Here is a 25,704-nt window from a genome sequence, read left to right as displayed (position 1 = left end):
CCTCGTTCTTCGTGTTGGAGAGCTGCGAATCACGAGGCTCTAGGGGCGGCTTGGCTGACCTAGGGGCTAGGGCAGCCCATAGCCGCTGCACTCCCCGACGGATGTTTATCACATACTACAAACTATTCATTGAATTACAAACAATGTTTGTCAACCATTTGAAGATGTTCAATAAGTACTTCAAATTTTTCAGGACATTTATAAAAATCATGGTGTACTTAAAAAAAATTGACTTGTATCTAGAAAACGTCCATCATTTATTTTAAAAATGTTCATCGCACAGTTCAAAATGTGCTTAGCATATTTGTGAAAGTGAGAACTATGCGCTGTAATTATTGAGTTTTCAATTTTTTTCTAAAAAATGTTCATCCTATTCTTAAAACTGCTCTTCTCATATTCTAAAAAAAATTCATCATGTTTCTCAAAGAAAATTATCATCATGCAGTTGAAAAATAGTCGCCGTGTTTTAAAAATGCAATTTTTTCTCCTTTATTTATTTTTGAAATATGTTAATTTTAATTACATTGTTATTATTTTTTAATACATGACAAACTTTTTAATACGTGATGAACATGTTTGGAGAACATTTTGAATATTTTTGAATACTCGATAATCTTTTTTCAAATATATGACGGATAGGTTTTGATATTTATAATGGATTTTTGTTAAATAAAATATGAACATTTTTATACACAATGACCACATTAATATCAAGCATAAAAAGGATGTATTTGAAATTAAAGTTGAAAATTTTTTGACTCACGTTTTTTTTTTGCCAAACACGATTTTTTTACCAAACAGAACAGGAAACTGAAAAGCAAATGTAGAGAAAAATTATGCATTTACTACACTCATTTTTCTAGAGGACGTGTGTTGCTTTCTTGATTTTTCGTTAGAACAACTTGCTAAGCTTTATTGATTGAGCAAAATGTTTGCAGGAAGCATAACAGGATTGATAAGGATAAAAGTCGGATATGGCAACCTTCTTCTAGAGAGGTAGCAAACTTAGCAAGGGTGTGACTTGAATTCAAGCTTCTGTTTTCATGGACATGTCTACAAGCCTGAAAAGAGGCACTTCGCTCGAGGATTTCGAGCAAGTTGTTCCACCCATGCCTTCCTTAATCTCAGTTGCCACCATCTTGCATCGATATGGACATATCCCAGTTGAAGAGCTTCAGAGAGCAGTTACCACCATCCAGAGCATTGTTACCAGATTCACGATTCCATACTTTTCTTTTTTCTACTTTTTTAGGGATTCTAATTCGTTCTTCAAAAAGCTGCACTAGTAGATGAAAAGAAAAATACTCATATACTCTACTTGAATAAAATCATCCTGGCTGTTGGTGTGCGAAAGCCCAGTTATGGCCTGGTAACCTTCACGTGACCAAAAGCTCCACTTCCTCTTCTATTGCTTCTGTAATTGTTGCTCTGCTCACCCCCGTTTCTATTCGTCTTCTGCTTGCGTTCCCGTTCCTGCTTCGGCGCATCTTATAGCCAAGATATTCCGCTTCTCCATGTCATCAAGCTGCTACACATCTCTGCTTCTTTCACCAGCAACCAACAGGCAAAGAAAAATCTCGTATGGTGGCCACGGGCCATGGTGGCGATGGAGGACCAAAGCTGGAGAGCCCAGGCATGATGGCTTAAAAAAAACATGATCAGAGTGTCATGGGTGGAAAAAAATGCATCATAGAGTGTATGCCACCACAGAGAAGAAAGGGAATTGTAACAAGAGATACGACGAACAACTTGTTTTCTCCAAAATAGAGTACAGTCAAATCCTTAGGAAAAATATCAAACGATCGCCATAGGACAAAATCCTTAAGATTCATACCTAACTATTGTACTAGCCAGGATAATAAGATATACTATTTTTGTTAAACAATTTCAGAACACATGATAAATGCAAGAAGCACATGAATAGAAGCAAGATGTTACATTCCACTACAAAGTGCATGATATATTCTAGAACTTTGATGCTTGAGAAACATAGCTTTGTCTTAGAGATGTACAAATCGTGGTGCGAAAAACACAGAATAAATGTGAGAAGCGTGTGCATATGCACTAGATACCGCAAATTCCAGAACAAACTGCATTATGCAGATAGAACATGTGCCATTCAAAAACTGACGAGTAGGGAAAATTAGATGTCTACAGCATTCGATACGTCCTAGAGGCAAAGGTTATACTAGGCTTGGTCCCAACAAAACTAACCACAAAGATAATAGCATCAGGCCATTGATTTATAGTCTTGAAACATTGAGCCAAACAAAAAAAAACCCATTGTATTATATCAATAATTTGATCATGAAAAAGACATGGATAATAATCTGTACAGGCTCGCCGTAAAACAAGTATATGCAGTAAGTTTGCATACTTGGTGATGATTTGGATTTATAACCATCTACAATAAGGTTAACAATTTGCAACATACTGTTGATATCTAGAACCAGAATATTCACTCAAACACTCATCCCTACTATGGGGACTTCAAGATCTGAGACATATACAGACTTGCGACAAACAGAAGATAGGTGAAATATATAATTTAACAGCCATATACAGATCATATCTACCTTTCTGCCTTCAGCCGAGCCAGCCAGATCTGCAGCTTTCCCGGTCACTTCGGATAATTTATTAGTATCGTTCATTCTGGGCGGGGCATGACACCAAGAATTGATGAGGCATGACACCAAGAACAGATTATCTGAATTAACTAGGATTCAGATCTGGGTTAAAAGTACCCAAAATACTAAAACTGAAATGCAAGATAACAGATACCTAGTCTTGCCCAAAGGCGAGGCATGACACCAAGAACTGATTAGCTGAATTCTAGGCATTCATACTGCCGATTTATATGATACATTAGATTCCAGTAAGCAAAATAATACCATAAACACACACTGCATCTCTGTGGGTTCATACCCAAATCATATCGTAAAGTTGCACCAAATTTTGACTAGTTTTTTTTTTCTTTTATCAATTATCAAGAATTGGTACGAAGATTGCTAAACTTGTATACTGAATATATAGGGTAAACTGTAAGCACACACACTCATATATTTTTAGTCTCCAGTGGACATATTTATCACACACGCCAAAAGGAGGGTGCAAGTAACATATAATTAACTACAGGTGATGTGAGAAGCTGAACAAATTACCCTGAAAGAATGGCATCAACATGCTAGCCACTTCAGCCCAAAGAGATATCCTAACGAGTATAAATCTCAAGCAACTACGAGACAGTCAGAGCTTCTTGTCAACATAACTCGACTACATAAAAAAGTAACAAGACGGATCATAGTGGACCAAATTCAAACACATTGCGCCAGTCAAAGAAAAAAAGAGCATGGCGGGGACTTAAACTCAGAACTTCTTGTGATCATAACTTGCCTTCATCAGAAAGAAAAGAGCATGGCAGCCACTTGAACCCAAAAGGATATTCAATGAAATATAACACAAACAAACATCTAACAGTTACAGCTTCTTGATCATACATTCTTATATTAATCAACAAGGAACCTTAATTGTGGATCTGATTTATCACACCCACCTAAAGGAGGATGCAAGTAACAGAAAATTAATAAGTGGTGTGAGAAGCTGAGCAAATTCCTGAAGGAATTGCAAATAGTACGTTATGTTCTTGAGATGGCCTTGCACTGGTTACAGAGAAAAAAGGAACGTGGCTGACAGTTATGACTGTCTGAAGAGTGTGTCAAAGGGAACGTAATCTGGGGCCTATAAGCCTGACAGTGACAGAGATAGTCCCAAACAATGCAGCAACAAAGACCGACTACCGCGATTTAGTTATCAAGCAGACCATTGGATGATCTGTAAGAAAGTAGACTCGATTAAAAAGGCGGAGCGTTGACAACATAACCCTCTAGTGTCGGAAAGAAGGTATGTTGAACAAGAGTTTGCTTGAGCAAATAATGAGTGGCAGTGATGCCTCCGGTATGGAAACTGGCAATCAACTTGCCATCGATATCAACCTGAAACAGCCATTCATCACAACTGATGAGAATGAGCAACGCACCGTCGTCTCCAGGCACGACCATGACAACTTGTTTATGTTCGGAACACTGGCACTGCTGCCTGGTCTCCGCAACGGGCAGTTTAACCCGACACTTGAAATCCCAGACCTCACTTTGGTGGTTCGGCATCACCCAGATATCAATGGCCGTGCCTTGTTCATTAGGACCGAAGACGGCAAGCATGTCGCCCATCATAAACACCCGAGCGTCGTGACTAGCAGGCGGGGCGCCAACCGGGGCACGGATACGCCTGAACGACTCATTGGTGGTGTCGAATACCAGTATTCCAATGTCCGTGTACCAGTATATGCTGCCTCGGAATAGGATTCCGGCGTTATCTTCCAGCAAGAGCGGACGAGGGCACCCTATGCGCCTCGGCGGCTCGGCAGAGCCTAATGTGAAAACAAAGGCGCCATCTTCAACCCCTCGGAACAGCAACAGGCGGTACTCGCCGCCCGTAGAGGAGGGGTGAGGGTACATCTCTATAGCAGTGAATCCCTTGATCTGGTGGAGGGGAGCGTACTGCCGAGTCGCCGGGTTGCAGATGGAGAGATCGAACGACGGGGCGTGGCAGAGGAGGAGGCCGTCGCGGGAGGCGACCACATACAAGGGCGCCTTTTTCAGTCGCGCGACAGACTGTAACCGGCCGGCGGCGGCGACCCCTGCACGGTGGTCCAAGGAGACGATGTCGGAAAAGGCGGCGCGGAAGTCGTCGCTGCCGTCGAGGAGGGGGAGGTCGGGCTGGCGGGCGTGGTGGGAGAGGAGGAAGTCGCGGCGGGAGGTGGCGCGGCAGCGGAGCAGGGGTTTGGGGGCCAGGCGGATGAGGATCTCCCAGATGGCGATGTCGTCCGGGAGGGCGGGGAAGAGAGGAGTCGCATCCGCCATGGTCGCCGGCGGCTGAGAGTGGTGGAGTTGCGGCGGCGGCGGAGGTAGGTAGGTTAGGTCATCTGAGACTGAGAGTGGTAGAAAGAGTAAAAAGAGACGGCCATTTGGGCTGCTCTCAAACGGGCTGGGCTGGGCTGGGCTGGGCTTGGATCCACTTGAATGCATTTATTTAGCGTGTAAAAACAGAATAAGAAAACAAATAGATTATGCTCCTTGTCTAGTTTTAGATTATTTTTGTTTGAGATCTTTGGCAAACATTGAAATTCAGGCAGTTTTCAATCTTATTAGTTATCACACAAATTAAGTCGTATCGCACCTCTATCACGACGTATGTACTTTCGGGCTATTTTTTCTAACCTTATGATCGAGGCGCTCACCCGGCTAATCTAGCGAATTTCGGAACTAATATTTGCTAGCCTTACGTTTTGGTTTAGCGAATAGCTAAAGCAGCGGTATATGCGCCTCCTCTGGTTCTACATAAATTGAATGTGAAACTAAACATCAAATGTTGCTGGATCTTATGACAATTAATGGTCCTTGACACGGCAACACGCGTCGGGGCATTTCTGCGCAGGTTGGATGGGAGCAACGGCCCGTTGATTGTGCTACCTGAAAACTTCTTCGACGGCGAGAGGAAAATGATTTTTTAGAAAATTAAAAAATGTATACAGTATTTATTAACATATTTTACGAAAATGAATTTTCAAAAAATAAAAAAATTATCGCATGTTTTAAAAAAATAACCAGAGTTTACAAATGGAGAAAATATATTTGGAAAAGTATATATATTTTTTGTATTGTAGATATAAATAGTTTTCACATAATTATATGCTTTTTTCATATTTCATATATTGGTATTGTACATATAAATAGTTTTCTCCATGAACTAGGTAAACAATTCCAAAGTTTGACCTTCAAAAAAATATATGTATGCACTACATTGTAGAATGGATGGAGTATTAGAGGAGAAGAAAAGTAATAACATTCATGCAAATAAAACGTTCATCGTGTATTTAGGAAGTATTTTTTTAGTCTATAAATTTGCTTTCATACTGGTTGACATGCCAACAACCGGTTGACTAGAAACATAGATATATGATACATAAATAAAAATCCATGGGTGGATTGAAAAAAAAAGTACATCATAGAGTGAAAAGAAAATGAATTGTAACAAGACCTCGGACGGATGAAAATCTCTCTCCAAAATAGAGTGCAATCAAGTCTTTAGGAAAAATATCAAACGATCCTCATATCATAGGACAAAATCCTTAGGATTTATTCCTAACTACAGTATGTAGTAGTTTATCTGCATATCTAAAAACAGAAGATTGATACTGCTTTTTCTTAAACTAGCATAACTGAACAGAAGATGGATTATATGAGTCGATGATCTTTAGTAATAGAGCTATAATCATGTCATGTAAGGAGCTTCGTCGTATCATACAACAAACAAAACTTCACCACTACAAATACATACAAAAGCTGTGCAAAGGTTACACAAGTTAAGCATCTCCAGCTAACTATAGTAAAAAGTCTGGTTCAAATACTGTAACAGCTCCTCACTGCTGTGCTGGGGATGCTCACAAGATCCTCCCGACAGAATCCGGCTGAGATCGTAGCAGTCATCTTTGGCCGGTCGACCTCGGTTTACCGCCGTTCGACGAGTTGAGGTGCAGAGAGACAAAGATCACCCCGATCACGACAATCAAGAAGCCGACAAGCGTGCTGAAGAAGAGGGCCCCGGGCTGCCTCGTCTGCACAAACCCGTACACTCCCCCGGACGTCACCAGGATGACATCGGTCAGACCGTCGCCGGAGAAATCCTCAAGGATCAGCGCGTGGGTCGGAGGCGCGGGGAGATCAATGGATGTCAGTAGGCTACCATCAGGAGAAATCACCACGGCCTCCTGTTCTCCGCCCGCAATGATCACCTGCTTTGGGTCGTAGGCTCTCAGGGAGAAGGTCTTGAGAGTAGGAACCACGACGTTCTCCATCATCCCTGATGGAGATGGAAGGTTGGACCATGTTGCGCCTGTCGACAGCTGCCATCTCCACATCGCATCGTGACCAAGCAGGCCTGGAGTGTACGAGGTCACCTAACAATGACAAACAAACATGTCAGGGCATTCATTGGAAAAGCAAGTGTCTTCTGACTTGCTGCATCTAAAATCGCTAAAAATATATACTGACCTCTCCCCTGCTTGTTAGAAAGATGATATCGCCATGACTTCCTCTTCTGTGTTTATGACCATCATCCCTCTCGAGCAGAACTGGGGTTGCCACCTCTAAGCCAGATGGATCAAATGACCTCCCAAAACTTCTTGAAAAGTCACCATGATGGAACAGGTTGAGATGGTTGTAATGGCAGATAGAAACATTGAAAAGTTGCTCCCGCACTGGTACACCGGATGTAGCAACTGCCCAACAGGGTTTCAGCACCTCCATGGACCCGCTAACAACAGTTTGCTCAGCACCATTTCCACCGACAACCTACAAAGAATGAACAGAATTTTTTATAACGATGCTTAACACACAAGAAAAAAAAACATTGGGCCTGCCAAAGAAGTGATATATATGGCACGCAAGAATTCACTTAGGAGAATTGGAGCGAAGGTAATTGCCATCTCACGAGACGACGAGTAACACATACAAGAACTAAGGTGAAAGAGTTCAAGAAAATTTGATATGTTTTGAGAAAGATTTGAAATCTTGAACTGTCAAAAGGAATTCATTTAGTTGTGCAAGTATTGCCTACATTTTGGCAATCATTTACGACAAGACAATGCATAATTTCGTGAAATGGACAAACTGATAGCAAAACCTGAACATGATCAAATACAAGCAGCAGAGACCTGAAGAGTATTCTCCTGACACAAAAATTGTGGTACAGATGAAAAAAGTGATTTGCAGCTCTAATTTTGACATTTCAACACACCTGAACATGATCAAGGACTCCATCTCCGTTAATATCTGCATGAAGGCCTCCTTCTGTCAAATGAAGCTGAACATGGTAATCACAAATACAAATCAGAGATGATTGATTATAAGAAATTGTTACAGAAACATAAAATTTATCAATACACATGAATTATGACTCTTAGAACGAATTGGGCTGCTCAAGAAACTCATAATGTATACATAGATACAGTACAACCACAGAGTGATCTATCAAACATTCAATTGGCATTAAAAATGATGGTTTAATGTCCATAAACGATGCCGGGCATTTTACCAACAGTTATTGCCATGTAAAATAAAGGCAATCAGCCAATACATCCCTATTAAAAATTAAGTAATAAACATGTAGAGCGTAAAAATCAATCATAGATCCATTTTAGAAAGCAGGATTGGTTCTTAAGAACACTACACGAGCTAATATGTAAGAATGGCAGAGTGCAAACAACAATAAATCACTAGATGCATCTTGTACCTTGCAAAGCGTACGTCCAGAAGCTAGATGAATAGCCTCTATCCCTTCCTTTTCATGTGCAACAACAACATTGGGAACCCACCAAACTTGAGTATAATTAGTGATTGTAGGAATATAAACTGTGTGCAGAGACTGCAATAGAAGCAAGAAGTTACATATCAGTACAAAGTGTGCAATACATGCTAGAACTTCACTGTAACTTTGTTTGAGAGAAGTACAAAATCTGAGCCCAGATAGAAGATATGCAATTAAAAAAATGAGTTGGAAAAACTAGATGGTTACAGCATTAGATACATCCTGGAGGCGAAGGCTACAAGACTAAGGATAACACATGAAGTTATGTACATTAACTACTGACTATAGTATTGATCCCAAGTTCCCAAAAAACCAGTCAGAGAGATATTAGCATCAAGCCATCAGTTTAGAGTCTTGCACCACTGAGCCAGGGAATGGCAGATGCCAAACATAAATACTCATTGTAAGTATATCTCAAATTTGATCAGAAAATAAACATGAATAATAACCTGTATATCTCAAATTGTAAGTATAGCTACAGTAAGTTTGGTGCGATAAAAGAAAGAGCAGATAATATCTGTAAGTGCATGAATATGTACTAGCATCTACCACAAATTCCAAAACAGACCACATTATGCAGATAGAAGATGTGTCATTCAAAAATTGATGAGGACAAATTAGATGGCTACAGCACTAGATACATCCTAGAGGCGAAGGCTATAATATTATGGAGAACACATGAAGATGAAGCACATTAACTACTAACTAAGCTTTATCCCAACAAAACTAATCACAGAGATAATAGCATCAGGCCATCAGTTTAGAGTCATGTGCCACTGAGCCAGTGAATGGTGGATGCCAAACATAAAGACACATTGGAATATATTTCTAATTTGACCATAAATAGGCATGAACAATAAGCTCTACAGGCACTCCCTAAGAGAAGTACAGGCAGTAAGTTTTGTTTTATAGTTATCTACAATACAGTTATCGATTTGCAGCATACTATTGATATCTAGAACCAGAATAGTCACTTGAGTAGGGATGCAACTTTGTGTCCCTCAGAGTACCCTCTGACCCTTCTTAGTTCAACCAAAGAATATCCTAAATTTTCAGAAGTTATGTGACTTATGAAAATTTAGTTCATTTAGCTGAACTGAAGAGGGTCAGAGAATACCCTAAAGGGTGCCCATTTGCACTCCTACACTTGAACACACACCCACACTATGCACACTTCAAGATAACTGCACTTGTTGCCGACTTGCGACAAACACAAAGGTAGGTGCATTTTGAATTTTAACAGCCATATATGGATCATATACCTTTTTGCCTTTAGCTGAGCCAGCCAGATCTGCAGCTTTCCCGATCACTTTGGATATTCTATTAGTATCATCCTTTCCGAGTGGATTGTGTTCAACAGGTTTGTGCACGTTATTAACAACGTTTTTTCCTTGTGTTTTCTTTAATTCTTTCCTTTTATGCTTCCTAAAATGTGCAAGTTGTAGGAAAGTATCCTCTCTCCTATCCTGAAAAAGAACGAAATTCAGATCAGAGTTATGTACCCAAAATACTAAAACTGAAATACAAGATAACAGATATTTAGTCTTACCCAATGGTGAGGCATGACGCCAAGAATTGATTCTCTGAATTGCCGGCATTCATACTGCCAAATGATATGACACATTAGGTTCCCGTAAGCAAGACATTACTACTATATAAATATACATATCATCTCCATGGTCGTATCCATCATATCGTGATGTAGAACCAGAATTTTATTAGCCTTTTCTTTTAGGAATTTTCATAAATCAGCATGAAGATTGCTATGTAGGCCACCTCCCTAGTCGAAACATAATCAATTTTTGGGTTGACGAAATATTGGCAGCAGCAGAACACGATGGTGATTTATAGTTGCTAAAGTGGAACAAATGGATGTCCATAATATGTTCTTTGTAGAGTATGAGTACAAGCAAATAACTCTCGTAAATATCAGAGGGAACACTGACGCTGTTCAAAACATTGCTACCTATCCAAGAAGATGATCATGATAACTAAATCAAGCTAACGAAGAACAAGTGGTGACAGAGCATATAAGACTTGTTTAAATGTGAATATGACCACTGCAGATTATTTTTCATTACAAGGAGTGGTGGACATAATTCTCACCTCACCAGGATGACGGCTGTTAAGGGCGTGAACATCAAGCTTGTAATTATGCTGTGGTATCATCGCCGAAGCATCTGTTGGCTGTGCCTGGAGGTTCTGCCATGTAAAGAGAAAAGCATAACAATCATATGAGTCAGACCTTTGTTCATAGCTTATTCACATGCTAAATTGGAACAGAGAGCACACACACAGAAGCGCTGATGCCATATGACAAGAGTCAGTGATGTTAAATCTATTTATGGTACATGAAATAAATTTCCTAAACATGGGGCATACCTCATTCTTCCGGCTCCATCTTAGCGCGCCAGTACGGCCAGAGAAGGCATAAAGCGCAAAATGACGCACGTCTACGTTGCCAGCCTCCGAAGCCTGCAGGACGGACATAAAAGCGCAACGCCAAAACAGCTTAGGTTTCTACCAAGTTAAGGGGTGAACATCAAGAAATATTGCCACTTCTGTGGTACTTCTGAAACAGGACAACAGTACAGGCTAAAAGATGAGCTCGAGGAAATAACCTGTTTCTCGCTGGCACTTCTGCGGTGCTCTTCCCTGCCGTGTTCGGAGGTCATGAAGTCATCGAAGAGATCTGCGGACTGATCAACAGGTTACATTTTTTTGCTGAATGATTTTAACCAAGGGAATGCAGGCAGAAGACAATGAGGGATGGTGATAGCATACATACATGGTGCTGCATCTCCATCCTCCCTCCGACGATGACGAGCCCGGCGTCGCCGTGCTTGAGCGTGTAGTTGGTGACGGAGACGGCGACCTCGCGGTGGTGCGCGGCATGGGGAAAGTCGTCCCCGAGGCTCGTCTCCCAGAGCTTCTTGAGGTTGTGGTCGAAGCACATGACGGCCCAGCCGGAGGTGACGACGACGAGCACCTGCTTGCGGACGTCGGCGTGCTTGTAGGAGCGGTCGACGGCGCCGACGGCCATGGCGACGGGGCGGCGGCCGGCGGCGACGCGCACGTTGGCCGGGAGCAGGGAGATCTCGGCCATGACGCGCGCCTCGTGGAAGCCGTCGAGGGCGGCCGCGGAGGCCAGCCCGGCGTGGGCCGGGAGCTGGAGGACCTGGATCTTGGCGTCGTGGGTGGGGAGCAGCACCTCGCGCCGGCCGTCGCCGTTGAGGTCGGCGACGAGCGGCGGCGGGAGGCGGTCCGCGTCGTGCTTGATCGGGAACCCGTCGTCCGACAGGTGGTACCACGCCTCCCGGAAGGAGAAGTCGCCCTCGTGCTGCGGAGGAGTTCGCCGGAGGAGGAGGTCAGCTAGGGTTCCGAATCGATCCGAATCAGAGGGGAGGAGGAGGAGGGGAGCGGGGTGGGTCACCTGGAGGGAGAAGAAGACGGCGAAGGCGGCGAGGAGGAGGACGCCGAGGTCGCGCTTCCGCATCTTGCCGGCGGCGGCGAGGAGCTCCGGCGACCGGCCACCGGAGCAGTGGATCTCGGGGGGAGAGGGGGGGAAGAAAGCAGAGTGTTTCCACTAGCGCCGGCCACCGCTCGCTGCTGCTTCACAAGACGGACGGGTGGACGGGCGAGCCCAATGGGCCGTTCGGGAATCACAAGCCCCCTTCTGAAAATGTACAATGAAATGAGAACTATAAAAAAAATATGTGTGAGGTGAAACTCACTCGAAGATTTAAAATGACGTTACGGGCTAAAATGTAAAATAAAAATACTGTTTAGAATAAAAAAAAGAGTGAACATTTATGAGCACTGCGATTCTAGAGTTGTATACTTTTTTGCTGAAGATAAGCCAACTTCCACCGCGACGATCGCAACCCCTCCTCCCCTCTTGCCAGCGGCCTTGACGGTTGTTGGTGAGCGGAAGGAAGTTCGGGAGCATATATATACTGGTGAGGTTTTCTCTATTTCTTTCTTCTACTAGTAACTATGCACGCGCAACGCGCGCGTAACCGTTTGACTAAGGAGTGGATTCTTATCATGATGTTTACTTCATGTGTCTACATGCCTTTGAGTTGTGATTAAGTCATGCACCTTAACATTGGCTAGAAAAAAGGATGGCATACAACTAGTCTATGTAACATCCGCTTTTATAACACTAGTAGAAAAGGGGGCTTTGGTGCAGGCCGGGTAAGCCCATTAGTCCTGGTTCAGTCCAGAACCGGGACCAATGGGTGCATTTATCCCGGTTCGTGCGGTTAAGGCATTAGTCCCAATTCACTTGGGCCCTTTAGTCCCGGTTCGTGCCACGAACCGGAACTAAAGGGTGCGATGCCCATTAGTCCCGGTTGGTGGCACCAACCGGGACTAAAGGTTAGACCTTTTGTCCCGGTTGGTGGCACCAACCGGGACTAATGGGATTTGAGGCATTAGTACCGGTTCATGGCACGAACCGGTACTAAAGGTCCCATTTTCAAACTCCCCCCCCCCTCCCGTGGACCGCCTTTTCAGTTTTAGAAAAAACAAAAGAAAATGATGGAAATGTCAAAAAAAAAGTTTCCCATGTGATATGTGGTCTAGTTGTTGGGAAAATTTACAAATATGAATTTTGACTTTATTTACAAAATCTCTCTGGAATTTGTAAAATGGGCATAACTTTTGCATACGAACTCGGATTAAAAAGTTTTTTATATGAAAAATCATCTACTCGAAAAGTTACATCCGATGGAGACCGCCTACGGCCTGTTTGCAAATTTGTAGAATTCTCAAATTTCAAAAGGAAAAAAGTTATGCTCAAATTTTAGTTTTTTTAATTTTCATTAAATCTGGTCAAACTATGGTCAAACTACTTATTCAAGAAGTATTAGTGTTACTAAATAATTATTCAAGAATATTAGTGTTATTAAATAATTATTTCAGTTTTTTTGAATTTTGGTCAAATCTGGTCAAACTATGGTCAAATTGTGGTCAAACAATGGTCAAACTACTTATTCAAGAAATATTACTATTACTAAAAAATTATTGTTTTTTAGAACAATAGTTTCAAACTCAAACAGTGAAATGTGTGACTTCATGCTCAAGCTAAACTCCTGAGGGTTAATAGGATTGACATCTTACTATTGTCAGGAAAACAACGAGTGCAGACTTGGAAACGAGGGAGAATAGAACCCGAAAGTTAAGCGTGCTCAGGCTAGGGGAGTGGGAGGATGGGTGACCGTTCGGGAAGTAAGATGATTTAGAATGATGAGGGGTGATTAAAGATTAAATTGAGCAGTGATGAGGGGTGATTAGAGATTAGAGGTTAAAATAATTCAGAAATTTGAAAATAAAAAAATCAAAAAAAATTCAAAAAAAAATTCAGAAAATTTCCTTTAGTACCGGTTGGTGTTACCAACCGGGACTAAAGGTGGACCGGCCACGTGGAGGGCCTTTAGTCCCGGTTCTGGTTTGAACCGGGACTAAAGGGTCAGGGCATTAGTAACGACCCTTTAGTCCCGGTTCAAGAACCAGGACTAAAGGCCCTTATGAACCGGGACTAGAGGCCCTTTTTCTACTAGTGTAAGCAATCCATGACAATTATTTCAAAGTCGGATCGGAGGAACGCAAAAGAAGACTGCTCCATGTGTAAGAGGGTTGACCTTTTGCCGATGTGTTCGTGACATCTTTAAAAGGGCATACGTTCAACAACCTTGGAAGATGGTGCAGACGATGTGGCCGTAGCCTTCATAGCTTGGCAGACTATTCATTCTTTTTCAAGGTATTGTGGCTTCTACTCTTCGGTCAGACAAGCATACCACCCTTAGCCACCGGTTCGCTTTGGAAGAAAACCATGGTTACAAAAAGAGCGTTGGCATCAAAATACTGAGATGCTTTGTTTGCTAATGCAAATAGTCACGCAAGCTCATTTTTTCCCCACTTGACAAGACAATAGGCTGGCAAGTTGGTTATTGGACCAACCTGGCTCCAAAGCCTCTTATCTTAAAAACCTTGGTTCGAGTTGGGACCACCAAGATCTTTGTTATTAAACAAGATAGTTTCATTGTACCAGTGAAATCCTGGACACTCAAAATTAGAATGTTGCTGCTAGAGCCAACAACATTTTCACTGTCGGAGTTCCAATAAGAATCATTGTCCACTACTGTTTCATTATTGTCTTCTACGCACTCAAAGGTTGATGCCAATGTTCAACTGTCCCTGCCTTGGGGATCACATGATTCTACAATTCATTGTTTGTCGGCATGATTCTTGCGAAAATGTTCTCTTCCAAGCTTGAGGTGTGTTTTATTCTTTAACACACACACACACACACACACACACACTCCATCTGACCACATGATTCGTCTAGGAAGCAAACCTCAAGTGTGCATTGTCCATGGTGCAATGCGCAATATATCCCCTTATTTGTCTTTCCTAAACTAGGTGTTACTTTTTTTTTCTTTTGGTGACTTAATAACTCGGTAATTGGTATGTACCATTTTGCAAATATATGTACTGTATCGTTAAAGGGGAAGTCTGTTGTCGTCGTCATACTCCCCCTCGCACGATCCTCTCCTTTTGATACGTCCTCCCACTCCCTCAGTGCATGTTTTATCTGTCCATGAAAATCATATTTTTGTGTGTGATCCCACTAGAACAGAATATCATTGACAAAAGTTTACTTTCATTGACGAAAGAACTTTTACCAAACCGTGGCATCGTTAACAAATCCACTAGTTGCGAGCAAAACAGAACATTTACTTTCATTGACGAAATTGTGGCACCATCATCAAATTACTATGGTTTAGGGTTTTGTTTGCTTATTGTAGCCAAAGCCATCTTTCTATATATTTCGTTAGGGTTTCCTATAAACCATGGCATCATCAACAAAGAATTATTAAATATTGCAACCTAAATTTATGCCATGGTAGACCAAACATGATACAAACTTAGTTCCCAAACTAGAACTGATACATGATTGATCTAAAACATTGCATTAAGAAAAGGTTTGCATAATCGCTTTGGATAAACCCTAGAAACTAGATCTCGTTAGCCAGGCCGAGGACGATGGCAATGATGTAGATCCGGCACGTCACAAGGATGTTCTTGAAATCATTTTGGTTATGTGCGAGCAGCTCCATGATTGGGACGATCTCAGAGTTGGGTGCGAAAATGCGAGTTCATTTCTGGCGCAGGAACTCAATGTACTCATCCTCCCACTTCCAGAAATTGCACTTCCCAGACTGCTTGGAACAGAAAAGAAAAGTCCAGAAAAAATTCCAAATTTGAACCGAAGTCGGAAACAACAAGTCAATAATTACTGGCTGGTTCTGGAAATGGTAGAAGTTACTTCTCATATTGGCGGGAGTCATCAAGATATACCACCTCACGAACCCGCAGTTTCAAGTGGTGCAACATATGAATGACACAGGAGCGATGGGTTCATTAGCTAGTGTAGCCGACGGACTAGGAGGTCTCAGAACCTTTTAACATTGCTACGAGCAGTGTGGAAGAAATGAACAGAGACTATCTAGATAAAAAGAAGAACATGAACAGTGAGGAGACTGTGAGCAACATGGCGTCTGGAGAAGAAGAAGATTGCTTCACACTTTTATTACCATTGGGAAAAAAGAAGAAGAAGGTTGCTTCACACTTTTATTACCATTGGGCGTTGCCAGTTGGTTGCTAGTTGTTAGCTGTTGGGAGATAGGTGAATTACTGAAGCTTGGGATAAAAGATAGGTGCATGAATACAAAACGTGTGAAACGATGAATCCAAAATGCTAGAATACTAGTAGTAAGGGGGCGGATGTAAGATATGAGGTGCATTTACCATCGTGTGCAACATGGTTTTTTCCTGATTTACAACTGCTATTAATTGCTTCCACAACGGTGACAAATTTTCTTTAATGTATGGTAGAAGAATGCATGACTTGGAATGCTTCTTAGGTGGCGGCAATGGCCATTGTATGAGGAGCGGGTCAAAGTTTGGACCACTAAGTCATTCAACATAAGTTCAATGTTTATACTAAACTTTTATATTTATTTAGAACATGTTCGTATACAATCACATTAATAGTTAATACATTAAAATAATAATTATAGTAAGTAATGAGATGATAAATTTTTCCAAATATGATTAGTTATATCCTTTATGCCCATTGTTGAAAGATGTGTATGCATTGTACTAAATTTAAATTCTATTAGAATTGCATTTCTAATTTTCGTTGCATTGCGCCTCAAAGAGACATTTAAACAAAACTGTTGCGTGAGAAAATAATAAAAGCAGACATACACCTTCATAGATCAATCGTGGTATTCACATGATCATGGTGTATATATCTATGTGTGCTACCTTAATGCGTATGATTTCGGAAATATCCTGATAAGGGTTTCTAGTTTAGAATTATATACACGTAAATAGAAATGTCTAGAGTATATAAAATATTTAGGAGGAGCTTTCCACTGAATACTAGCATGCTACTGTTTTTTTGTGTGTGTGCCAAATGGGTCTCACATAGTACACCGGGTTTGGTATTGTGTTTTTACAAGCATGTGCTCTATATTTGGTATTAGGATAAAATCGATCTAGTTAAGATAACCTTCTATGCGACCTATAGGGTGTTCATAAGAGTGAAACTAACAAGTAATCCAACTAAACTAGGAACTACATATTTGACTGATTTTTTTCACGGTGGTTACCACTTTGCGGTTCGGTAATCGTGAGGAATGGCGATGGTATGTTTTGAGGTGTCTGTGTGGGATGTCCTCCCAGTTTGCAGCTGCACAGAGGAAGCGGATATTTGCTTCACTTTTATTCTTGGAACCGACTGTTTATATATCCAGAAATTCCTCGCCTCTTAAAATAAATGGAATGGGAACTTTAAAAATATGTAAAGTGAAATTCCCTCAAAGATTAGAAAAACATTGTGGGATAAATGGTAACATTGTTTATGCTAATGCTTTTTCTATCCAAAAATTAAAAGAATCATCATTCCAACTAGTAAGATCATGGTGTCGAGTGTGGTGGTGTTCTCTTATCGCCCTAGCTCTCCAGCGTCATGGGTGTGCAAGGGGGAGCCGACGCATGTGCCGACGCCCGGGCGGCCAGGGTGCCGTATTGTAGCGGTGTCATGGGCACTAGTAGAAAACAGGCTTTGATCACAGCTCAATATACACATTAGTCCCGGTTCCATTACGAACCGGGACTAATGTGAGCATTAGTCCCGTTTCAAGCGGCTAAAGGCATTAGTCCCGATTCAAATGAGACCTTTAGTCCCGGTTTGAGACACGAACCGGGACTAAAGGGGTTCGTGTCTCAAACTCTACCCCCCCCCCCCCCCCCCCGGTGTACGCATCGCCATTTTAGTTTTGAAAAGAACAAAAGAAAATGATAAACAATTCAAAAAATAAAATCCTTTGAGATGTAGTTATATTACTACATCTACTAGTTAGAAAATTTTAAAAACTTAAATTTGGACATGTTTTGCAAAAAGTGTAGGGAAAAAGTAAAACGGCTATAACTTTTGCATATGATGTCGGAAAAAATGTATAATGTATCAAAATGTTCAGTACGAAAATCCGCATCCGATTTTGACCGCCGTAGGCCTGTTTGCAAATTTTTAGAATCCTCAGATTCTAAAAGGAAAAAAAGTTATGCTCAAATTTCAGTTTTTTTAATTTTGGTTAAATCTGGTCAAACTACTTATTCAAGAAGTATTAGTGTTACTAAATAATTATTCAAGAATATTAGTGTTACTAAATAATTATTTCAGCTTTTTTGAATTTTGGTCAAATCTGGTCAAACTGTGGTCAAACAATGGTCAAACTACTTGTTCAAGAAATATTAGAGTCACTAAATAATTATTGTTTTCTAGAATAATAGTTTCAAACTCAAACAGCGAAACGTGTGACTTCGAGGCTCAAGCTAAACTCCCGAGGGTTAATAGGATTGACATCTTATTATTGTCAGGAAAATAACAAGTGCAGACTTGGAAACTAGAGGGAATAGAAATCGGAAGTTAAGCGTGCTCAGGCTGGAGTAGTGACAGGATGGATGAACGGCCGAGAAGTTAGACGATTTGGAATAATTGAGGGGTGATTAGAGAATATAGATTATAGATTAAATTGAACAGTGATGAGGGGTGATTAGAGATTAAATTATAAAATAATTCAGAAATTTAAAAATCAAGAAAAAATTCATTTTTTTTTCAAAAATAGTCCCAGCTGGTGTTAGACTAAAAGTGGAGCTCCAGACAGTGGCCACGTCGAGGGCCTTTAGTCCCGATTCGTATAAGAACCGAGACTAAAGGGAGGGGGGGCTTTAGTACCGACCCTTTAGTTCCGGTTCCAGAACTGGGACTAAAAGCCCATTTTCTACTAGTGCAGGAAGAGCGCCTGTAGTTAGGCCTGGGGGATGTAGCCATGATGGTGAACCTCGTTAACAAATCTCGGTGCCGTGTTCGTGTGATTGCTTGGTCCTTGGATGATCGACTATGTGCATCGGATTAATTCTAACAAGTTCGACTCCGAGAAGTTTTCTGTGGCTTCTTCTAGATCCTTGTGAGACACTTTGAGAAATTCCTTTCCAAAAGGAAGCTGCGATGCAGACTCCCTTGTTCTCTTCCACTCGGTGAGTACAGAGTATATCCGTATGGTGAGTATCGAGTATATCAGTATGGCTAATGCTAGGATCAATATTTTGATCAGATAATATTGCCTTGCTGATTTCAGAGAACTAGCATGACATGAGGCCATATGAAGGTTTGGTGCTCCTCCGTAGAGCCCCCAATCGCCACATAGTGAAATTGCTGAAGTGTCTTCAAATACACCATTTTCTTGGCATTTTCCCCCCTTGGAGATGGTTGTAGGATATGTCTAGCATTCTGAGTTGTTGAAGATCATTAAGTTTGAATGCCATGGTTCCCGACAGATTGTCGTGGGGAAGTTTGAGCATGTTGGAGTTTCCCCTATTAGCATGTTCTGGCCCGTTTGGATAGTTACAAAATTATGACATTGATCTGAACTGTTTGGTACTTATTTGTCAAGTAAGATTGTTAGATGAAACCTGCAGAGGTATGCTACCTTGGATTACTAAGTCATACAGTCCATGGAGTGTTGGGCCAACCGACACTTTTTAGTTGTGTCTGGTTTGGTCTGGTTTTTAGAAATATCCAAGTCATACAGTCCTTGGATTAATAAGTACCTGCAGAGGTACTTATTTCCCGACATTGATCATAATGTCTGGTTTGGTCTGGTTTTCAGAAATATCCATCATACAGTCCAGAGTTGGAAATCAATCTAAGCCCTGCACAGTTTAGCATCGCTGTTGGAGTGTTGGGCCAACCGACACTTTTTAGTTGTGTGCTGCAACAGTTTTGGCACGTGGGATTAAATCATTCCTGCTAAAGAATATGGGGTTAAATCGAGAAATACGTGACCAAAATGTTTAGAGCTGTTAAGATCAGAAGTCCGACGAGCCCTCGGCAAGCTTCCACAGGAGGTTCCTGGAGAATCGTTCCGACGAGCCAAGCCGGTCGGAGCCGGTCAGCCTGCTAGCGTACCCGATCCTCATTCACCTCGACCGCATCCATGACTACTCCGCCGAGCCGGTCGAGCCACCCTTCCGGGGCAGCCCGACGAGTTCCCACAGCGCCAACAGCGGCATCCCCTCCGACGACCTCGACTCGCCTCCTCGCGACGACTCGGCCAAGTGGCACTACCGGTGGAATCTGCACTTCGAGGACGGGACCTTCCCTCCTCGGCAGCAGCGGGGACCCGTGCACTCGCGCCTCAACTTCGCCGGCCGCGACGATCAGGAAGGCCCAGGCGGTGGCGCGACCTCCGGTGCCGACCTGGGAGCTGCAGGTGGCGGCTCCAACCCTTGGCCGTCCTCCCATGGCCCTGGCTCCGGCAGCCACTCGAAGCACGGCGCGCAGGGCCGCCATCACGGCTGCCATCAACGTCAGGTGGACGGTGCTGGCCCTAACGACGCGCTTGCCGTGGATGCTCCTGTGCGCGATGACCGCGCTCTCGGCAGTGACGGCATCAACTATACTGGCATAGCCACTGCTAACCAGGTTGGGACGGACGCCGACACTGCCATGCCGCCTGACGACCACGCCACTGGAGACAAGCACGACGCCCCACCCCCGGCGCTGGTCGCATGTGACCACCCAAGAGAAGAAGCTGGCCACCACCTTTCCGACCTGGTGCAGGAGACATATCCCATGTTCATGTTTACTGAACCCTCTGTCGAGCTGGGAGGCATGCCTGCTGTTGCTGCCGCGGCTGCCAACGCTCTGCTGCTGCCAGTGGACCAGGCGCGACCTGTGGAGACCATTGCATGCATGGGCATGCAACTGCCAGAGCGCGGTGGTGAATCTGTAGCTGTGCCAGCTAGGCTGCATGCTGGGCTGCGCGGTATTGGCCCGGGCCAGCTCGGAATCCTTACGGAGGTGGGCCCTGTTGCGAACGGCACGCTTCCGGACCTGATCTCTTTTGGGCCGGCCCAAGCCACCACTCCTCCTATTAGCCCACAGGGACAGATCGACCGCTTCATTGCATCCTTCTGCTCCCCAGTGCCATCTCCCTTGCTCCCCCCACCGCCGCCACCGCCGCCGATGCTCACCACCCGCCCCCTCGCCCGGACTCTGCTCGCACCTCCGACCAGCGGCGTAGTGGTCGCCTTGCTGCGCTGCCGAGCCATGGCCTCTCCACCATGGCCAAGGTCCAGCTCGTCCTTCTCAAGAAGCACGGCCAGACGCCGGCCGAGCCGCCGGCCTCTGACGATATTCAACGCTACAAGGACATCTACCAGAGGCCCCTCCCACCCCACTTCATCGACGCGGTCACCGATTTGACCACCGCCACTACGAAGAAGGGGAGATGTACCTCGGCCTCCGCCTCCACAAGTCTACCGACCACGGCGGTCGTGCAGTAGCTCGGTTGCTGCCGCCCACGGTGGCTGCTCCCAGGTTCCCAATGATTGTACACCACTGCTCCATGTCGAGACGAGCGGTCTCGGCCAACCTGCTGCCTTGCAACCTCTTCACTTCGCCTGCTGCTTGTCTCTTTAAGTCTGTACCTGCTGCTGTTACCTACTATGGCTCCAAGTCTGCATGTGCTTCTGTCCGGTCCTGCCCTGTTGTGTTTTGGTTTGCTTATGGATAGTGCGATTCTAAGCTGGAATGTAAGAGGCCTGAACAATCCCGCGAGACGCCAAGTTGTTGCTGGCGTTGTTCGAGATCACCACTGTAAGCTTGTCTGTCTGCAAGAGACAAAGCTGGATTCTATCTCTAACAACATCATCGCCGAAACATTGGATCCCTCCTTCATGGACAACTTTGTTTTCCTTCCCGCTGTTGGCACCAGAGGGGGCATCCTCATTGCCGCCTCCTCTGATCACATCAAAGTTACTCCGCAACCGCTGTTACAGGGGACTTTCTCAGTGTCCGCGTTGATCACCGACCTCTGCTGCAACTCGTCTTGGCTATTGACAGGGGTCTATGGCCCACAATCTGACGAGGACAAACTCAACTTCTTGAATGAGATCAGACACATCAAAGCCTTGGCTCCGTCTGAATGGGTTGTATTTGGAGACTTTAACCTTATTAGTCGTGCATCCGAGAAGAGCAACAACAATATCAACCTTCGTATGATCCGTGCCTTTCGTGCCGCCATTGATGATCTGCATCTAAAGGAGTTGCCTCTGATCGGACGCCGCTTCACCTGGTCAAATGAAAGGCTGAATTCTACCCTAACCAAAATAGACAAAGTGTTGTTCACTGAGGAGTGGGAATCAAGATACCCTGACTTCCAGCTACTGCCGGGATCCACCGACATCTCTGACCATTGCCCTCTGATCATGAAGAAGATTCAAGCGCGTCACTTCTCTGGATTCCGGTTCGAGGCTTGGTGGCCAAACGAGGATGGCTTCAGTGAGGTCGTCTCCCAGGCATGGTCCAAGCAACTGCATACCAATGATTGCATTCGGAAGCTGCACATCAAGCTTACTAGAATAGCCAAAGCCCTCAAAAAGTGGAGTAAAAACCTGATCAAAGAGAGAAGATTCTGCTCTGCAGTTGCCTCCGAGGTCATATTGCAGCTTGACCTCGCGATGGAGAACCGGTCACTAACACAACCGGAGCTTGACTTGCGTGCGTTGCTAAAGGGGAGGCTGCTTGCCCTCGCTGCTATTCAAAAAATAAGATGGAGGCAAAGATCAAGATTAGTTTGGATCAGAGTTGGCGACGCGAACACCAAGCTGTTTCACCTTCGCGCCAACAGCAGAAGAAGGAAGAATCATATCCCCTTCCTTCACCATGGTGGCCATGTTGCTTCTGACCATGAGGACAAGGCAGCAGTCCTCAAAAATCACTTCATCTCCTTGTTGGGTCAACCGGAAAGCGCCACTCTGCGAATGAACTGGTCTAATCTCAATCTGCCATCTGCAGACCTGACACACCTTGATCACCCATTTGACTTGGATGAGTTGGGCAAAGCTATTAAAGAAATGGCAGCAGAGAAGGCACCGGGCCCGGACGGTTTCATTGGGCTTTTCTTCAAAAGATGTTGGCACACGATTAAGGTGGATTTGCTGAATGCCCTTAACCAGCTCTTTGCCCTTGATGCTAGAAACTGGAACCTGTTGAACTCTGCATTCATTGTCCTAATCCCGAAGAAAGAAAATGCTCTACGCGCTGCTGATTATCGCCGAATAAGTCTTTCCCACAGTGTTGCTAAGATTTTGGGAAAACTCCTTGCCAATAGAATGGCGCCAACTATGCAGCATCTAATATCTATGAGCCAAAGTGCCTTCCTCAAAGGAAGATCGATCCAAGACAATTTTCTGTATGTTCAAAATCTCGTCCAGAGTTTACATAGAGCCAAGAAAGGGGCAATCTTCCTGAAGGTGGATATTGCGAAGGCATTTGATTCCGTCAGATGGGACTATCTGCTTGAGGTGCTCTGCCACATGGGCTTCGGACAGAGATGCCGTGATTTGATTGCAATCGTGCTATGCTCAACCTCCTCCAGAGTAATCCTCAATGGTGATCCGGGGCTGCCTTTCTACCATCGATGTGGCTTGCGACAAGGCGACCCACTCTTGCCTTTTTTGTTCCTGCTTGCTATAGAGCCACTACAGCGTATCTTCGCGTCTGCAACCGAAGCCGGGATCCTGAAGCCTATTGCACACAATTTGGCCTCCATCAGAGTCAGCCTTTATGCGGACGATGCTGCCCTATTTCTGAACCCGTGCAAGTCTGAGATGATGGCCTCACAAGCAATCCTGGAAGCCTTTGGGAGAATCTCTGGACTCTACACCAACTTCAACAAGTCCTCGGCTTTCCCTATCTGTTGTGATGAGCTGGCAATTAATGAAGTGCTCTCCGAGTTTGCCGGAACAACGAACTCTTTCCCTTGCAAATATCTCGGGCTACCACTTAGCCTCCGCAATCTTAGGCGCGCCGACCTCCAAACTCTGATTGACAAGATAGCTGCGAAGCTCGCAGGATGGAAAGGCAAGCTCCTGAACAAAGCGGGAAGGCTAACGTTGATCAACTCGGTCCTTACCTCTATCACCACCTACCTGTTGACCCTGTTCGCTCCTAGCAAGTGGCTGATCAAGAGGATCGACAAGCTTAGGAGAAGTTTTCTTTGGAAGGGCAGTGAGGAGGAGGCCAAAGGTGGGAGTTGTGCAGTCAACTGGCAGCTGGTTTGCTCACCAAAAAAGTACGGTGGACTGGGCATCAAAAACCTCTCCTCTTTTAGCAGAGCTCTACGACTGCGGTGGGCCTGGTTCGCGTGGCAATGCCAACCTAGGCCCTGGTTTGGAATGAAACTCCCCTGCTCTGAAGCGGATATGCAACTCTTCCATGCCTCCACCAACATTCACCTTGGAAATGGGCAAACTGCGAGTTTCTGGAAGTCAAAGTGGTTGGATGGGGCCGCACCACGTGACCTTGCACCCTCCCTCTTCAAGCTGGCGCGCAGGAAAAACTACACGGTGGCTCAAGCCATGCATGAAAGGAAGTGGATGAAGGGGCTTGAAAGAATCAGCTCCCATAATGATCTGCACTCCTTTCTGCTTCTGTGGGAGAAGATTCAGAGTGTCAACTTATCTGAAGCAAGAGATACCATTGATTGGATCTGGACGAAGGACAAGAAATACACCGCCAAGTCTGCATATTCCTGTCAGTTCATTGGTTCGATTGCCAAGCCTGATGCTGAACTGATTTGGAGGCTCAAGATTGAAAGAAAGGTGAGGTTTTTTCTCTGGACTTTGGCTCAAAACAGACTCCCAACCACTGACAGGCTGCGAGCCCATGGGAGCGATCATAACGCGACGTGCTCTCTCTGCCTCCAACTCCCTGAAACTGCACTCCACCTCTTCAACACATGCCTTTTTGCCAAGGATGTTTGGAACAAGCTATGCTTGGCACGGCCCTTGTGCTACCCTTCCCTGCCTGCTAGCATTCAGTCCATCTCTCATTGGTGGAGTGTTTGCTCCCAGCGCAACAAAGAGCAGGCCGTTGCTGCTGCTTATTTTGCTTGGCACATGTGGAATGAGAGGAACAGGAGGGTCTTCAACGCCAAGTCTACCTCAGCGGACGGCGTGGTTTCTCTGATTAAAGTTGACTTAGATTTCCTGAGAGTAGCGCTGTAATTTCCTTTTTTGTACAGGCAGCATTCTCTGGACGACTGCTCACTCTTATGTACATTCCTAATCTTAAATGAAAAGGCAGAGCACCTGCCGTTCGAGTCAAAAAAAAAAGATCAGAAGTCCGATGGTATATTTTTTTTGAGATAGCTCACACCATGTCACCATCCATGCCGAATAGTGAAGTCCGATGGTTGATATGTTCCCACATGAGATCGATTGTAGCAAATAGATAAGTGGTTATGTTGAGATGGGTGGGTATTAAACCCAACGTAAGTTCAAAACTGAAAATTCATAAAAAAATACCTACTTTTATAACGACAGGAGCATAACAAATATGTCTCACACGCCATACATAAGTGCTAAATAAACTCGTGACTTGTGTTGGGCTAGCGACAAAAAGTCATGAGTAAATATCGATTGGACCCTCTGGACGCCTCCCCAGGGCGCCGCCAGGGGGTGATCCCAAGCGCTGCCAGCAGCCAACCACGACGCAGCCTTCCTCCCGATGCTGCCGCTGGCATAGGCCGTTATGGCGGTGGGCTCAACGCCGAAGTGGCAGGGGCGCTGGACGCGGCGGCAAACCCCATGGATCGGCTGGGGTGAGGCTTGTGGGGAGCATGCTCGCAGCGGCCA

At 44.2% G+C, this 25,704-nt stretch overlaps 3 protein-coding genes across 3 annotated transcripts in view; 1 reads left to right on the top strand and 2 right to left on the bottom strand.

The window, feature by feature from the left end:
- The window catches only part of LOC147963007 (uncharacterized), a 149,438-nt gene that overhangs the window by 38,138 nt on the left and 85,596 nt on the right, over window positions 1-25,704 (top strand). The window lies entirely within an intron of this gene.
- LOC147963013 (putative F-box protein At5g47300) lies at window positions 3,614-5,161 on the bottom strand. The gene has a single exon (XM_087526598.1). The coding sequence runs from the start codon at window positions 5,082-5,084 to the stop codon at window positions 3,852-3,854; it is 1,233 nt and encodes a 410-aa protein (XP_087382724.1). The 5' UTR covers window positions 5,085-5,161; the 3' UTR covers window positions 3,614-3,851.
- On the bottom strand, window positions 6,312-12,070 carry LOC147963012 (FG-GAP repeat-containing protein). Its single transcript, XM_087526594.1, has 11 exons — window positions 11,858-12,070; window positions 11,213-11,764; window positions 11,046-11,123; window positions 10,807-10,899; window positions 10,531-10,626; window positions 9,974-10,027; window positions 9,687-9,890; window positions 8,350-8,481; window positions 7,855-7,920; window positions 7,110-7,409; window positions 6,312-7,015 (listed from the first exon to the last, which is right to left on the bottom strand). The coding sequence occupies exons 1-11, from the start codon at window positions 11,918-11,920 to the stop codon at window positions 6,542-6,544; spliced, it is 2,112 nt and encodes a 703-aa protein (XP_087382720.1). The 5' UTR covers window positions 11,921-12,070; the 3' UTR covers window positions 6,312-6,541.

Source organism: Triticum urartu, chromosome 6A (assembly GCF_056163025.1).
Source record: "Triticum urartu cultivar PI428250 chromosome 6A, HENAU_Tu73, whole genome shotgun sequence".
In the NCBI taxonomy this organism is placed as follows: domain Eukaryota; kingdom Viridiplantae; phylum Streptophyta; class Magnoliopsida; order Poales; family Poaceae; genus Triticum; species Triticum urartu.
This window is presented reverse-complemented; position numbering and strand designations above follow the sequence as displayed.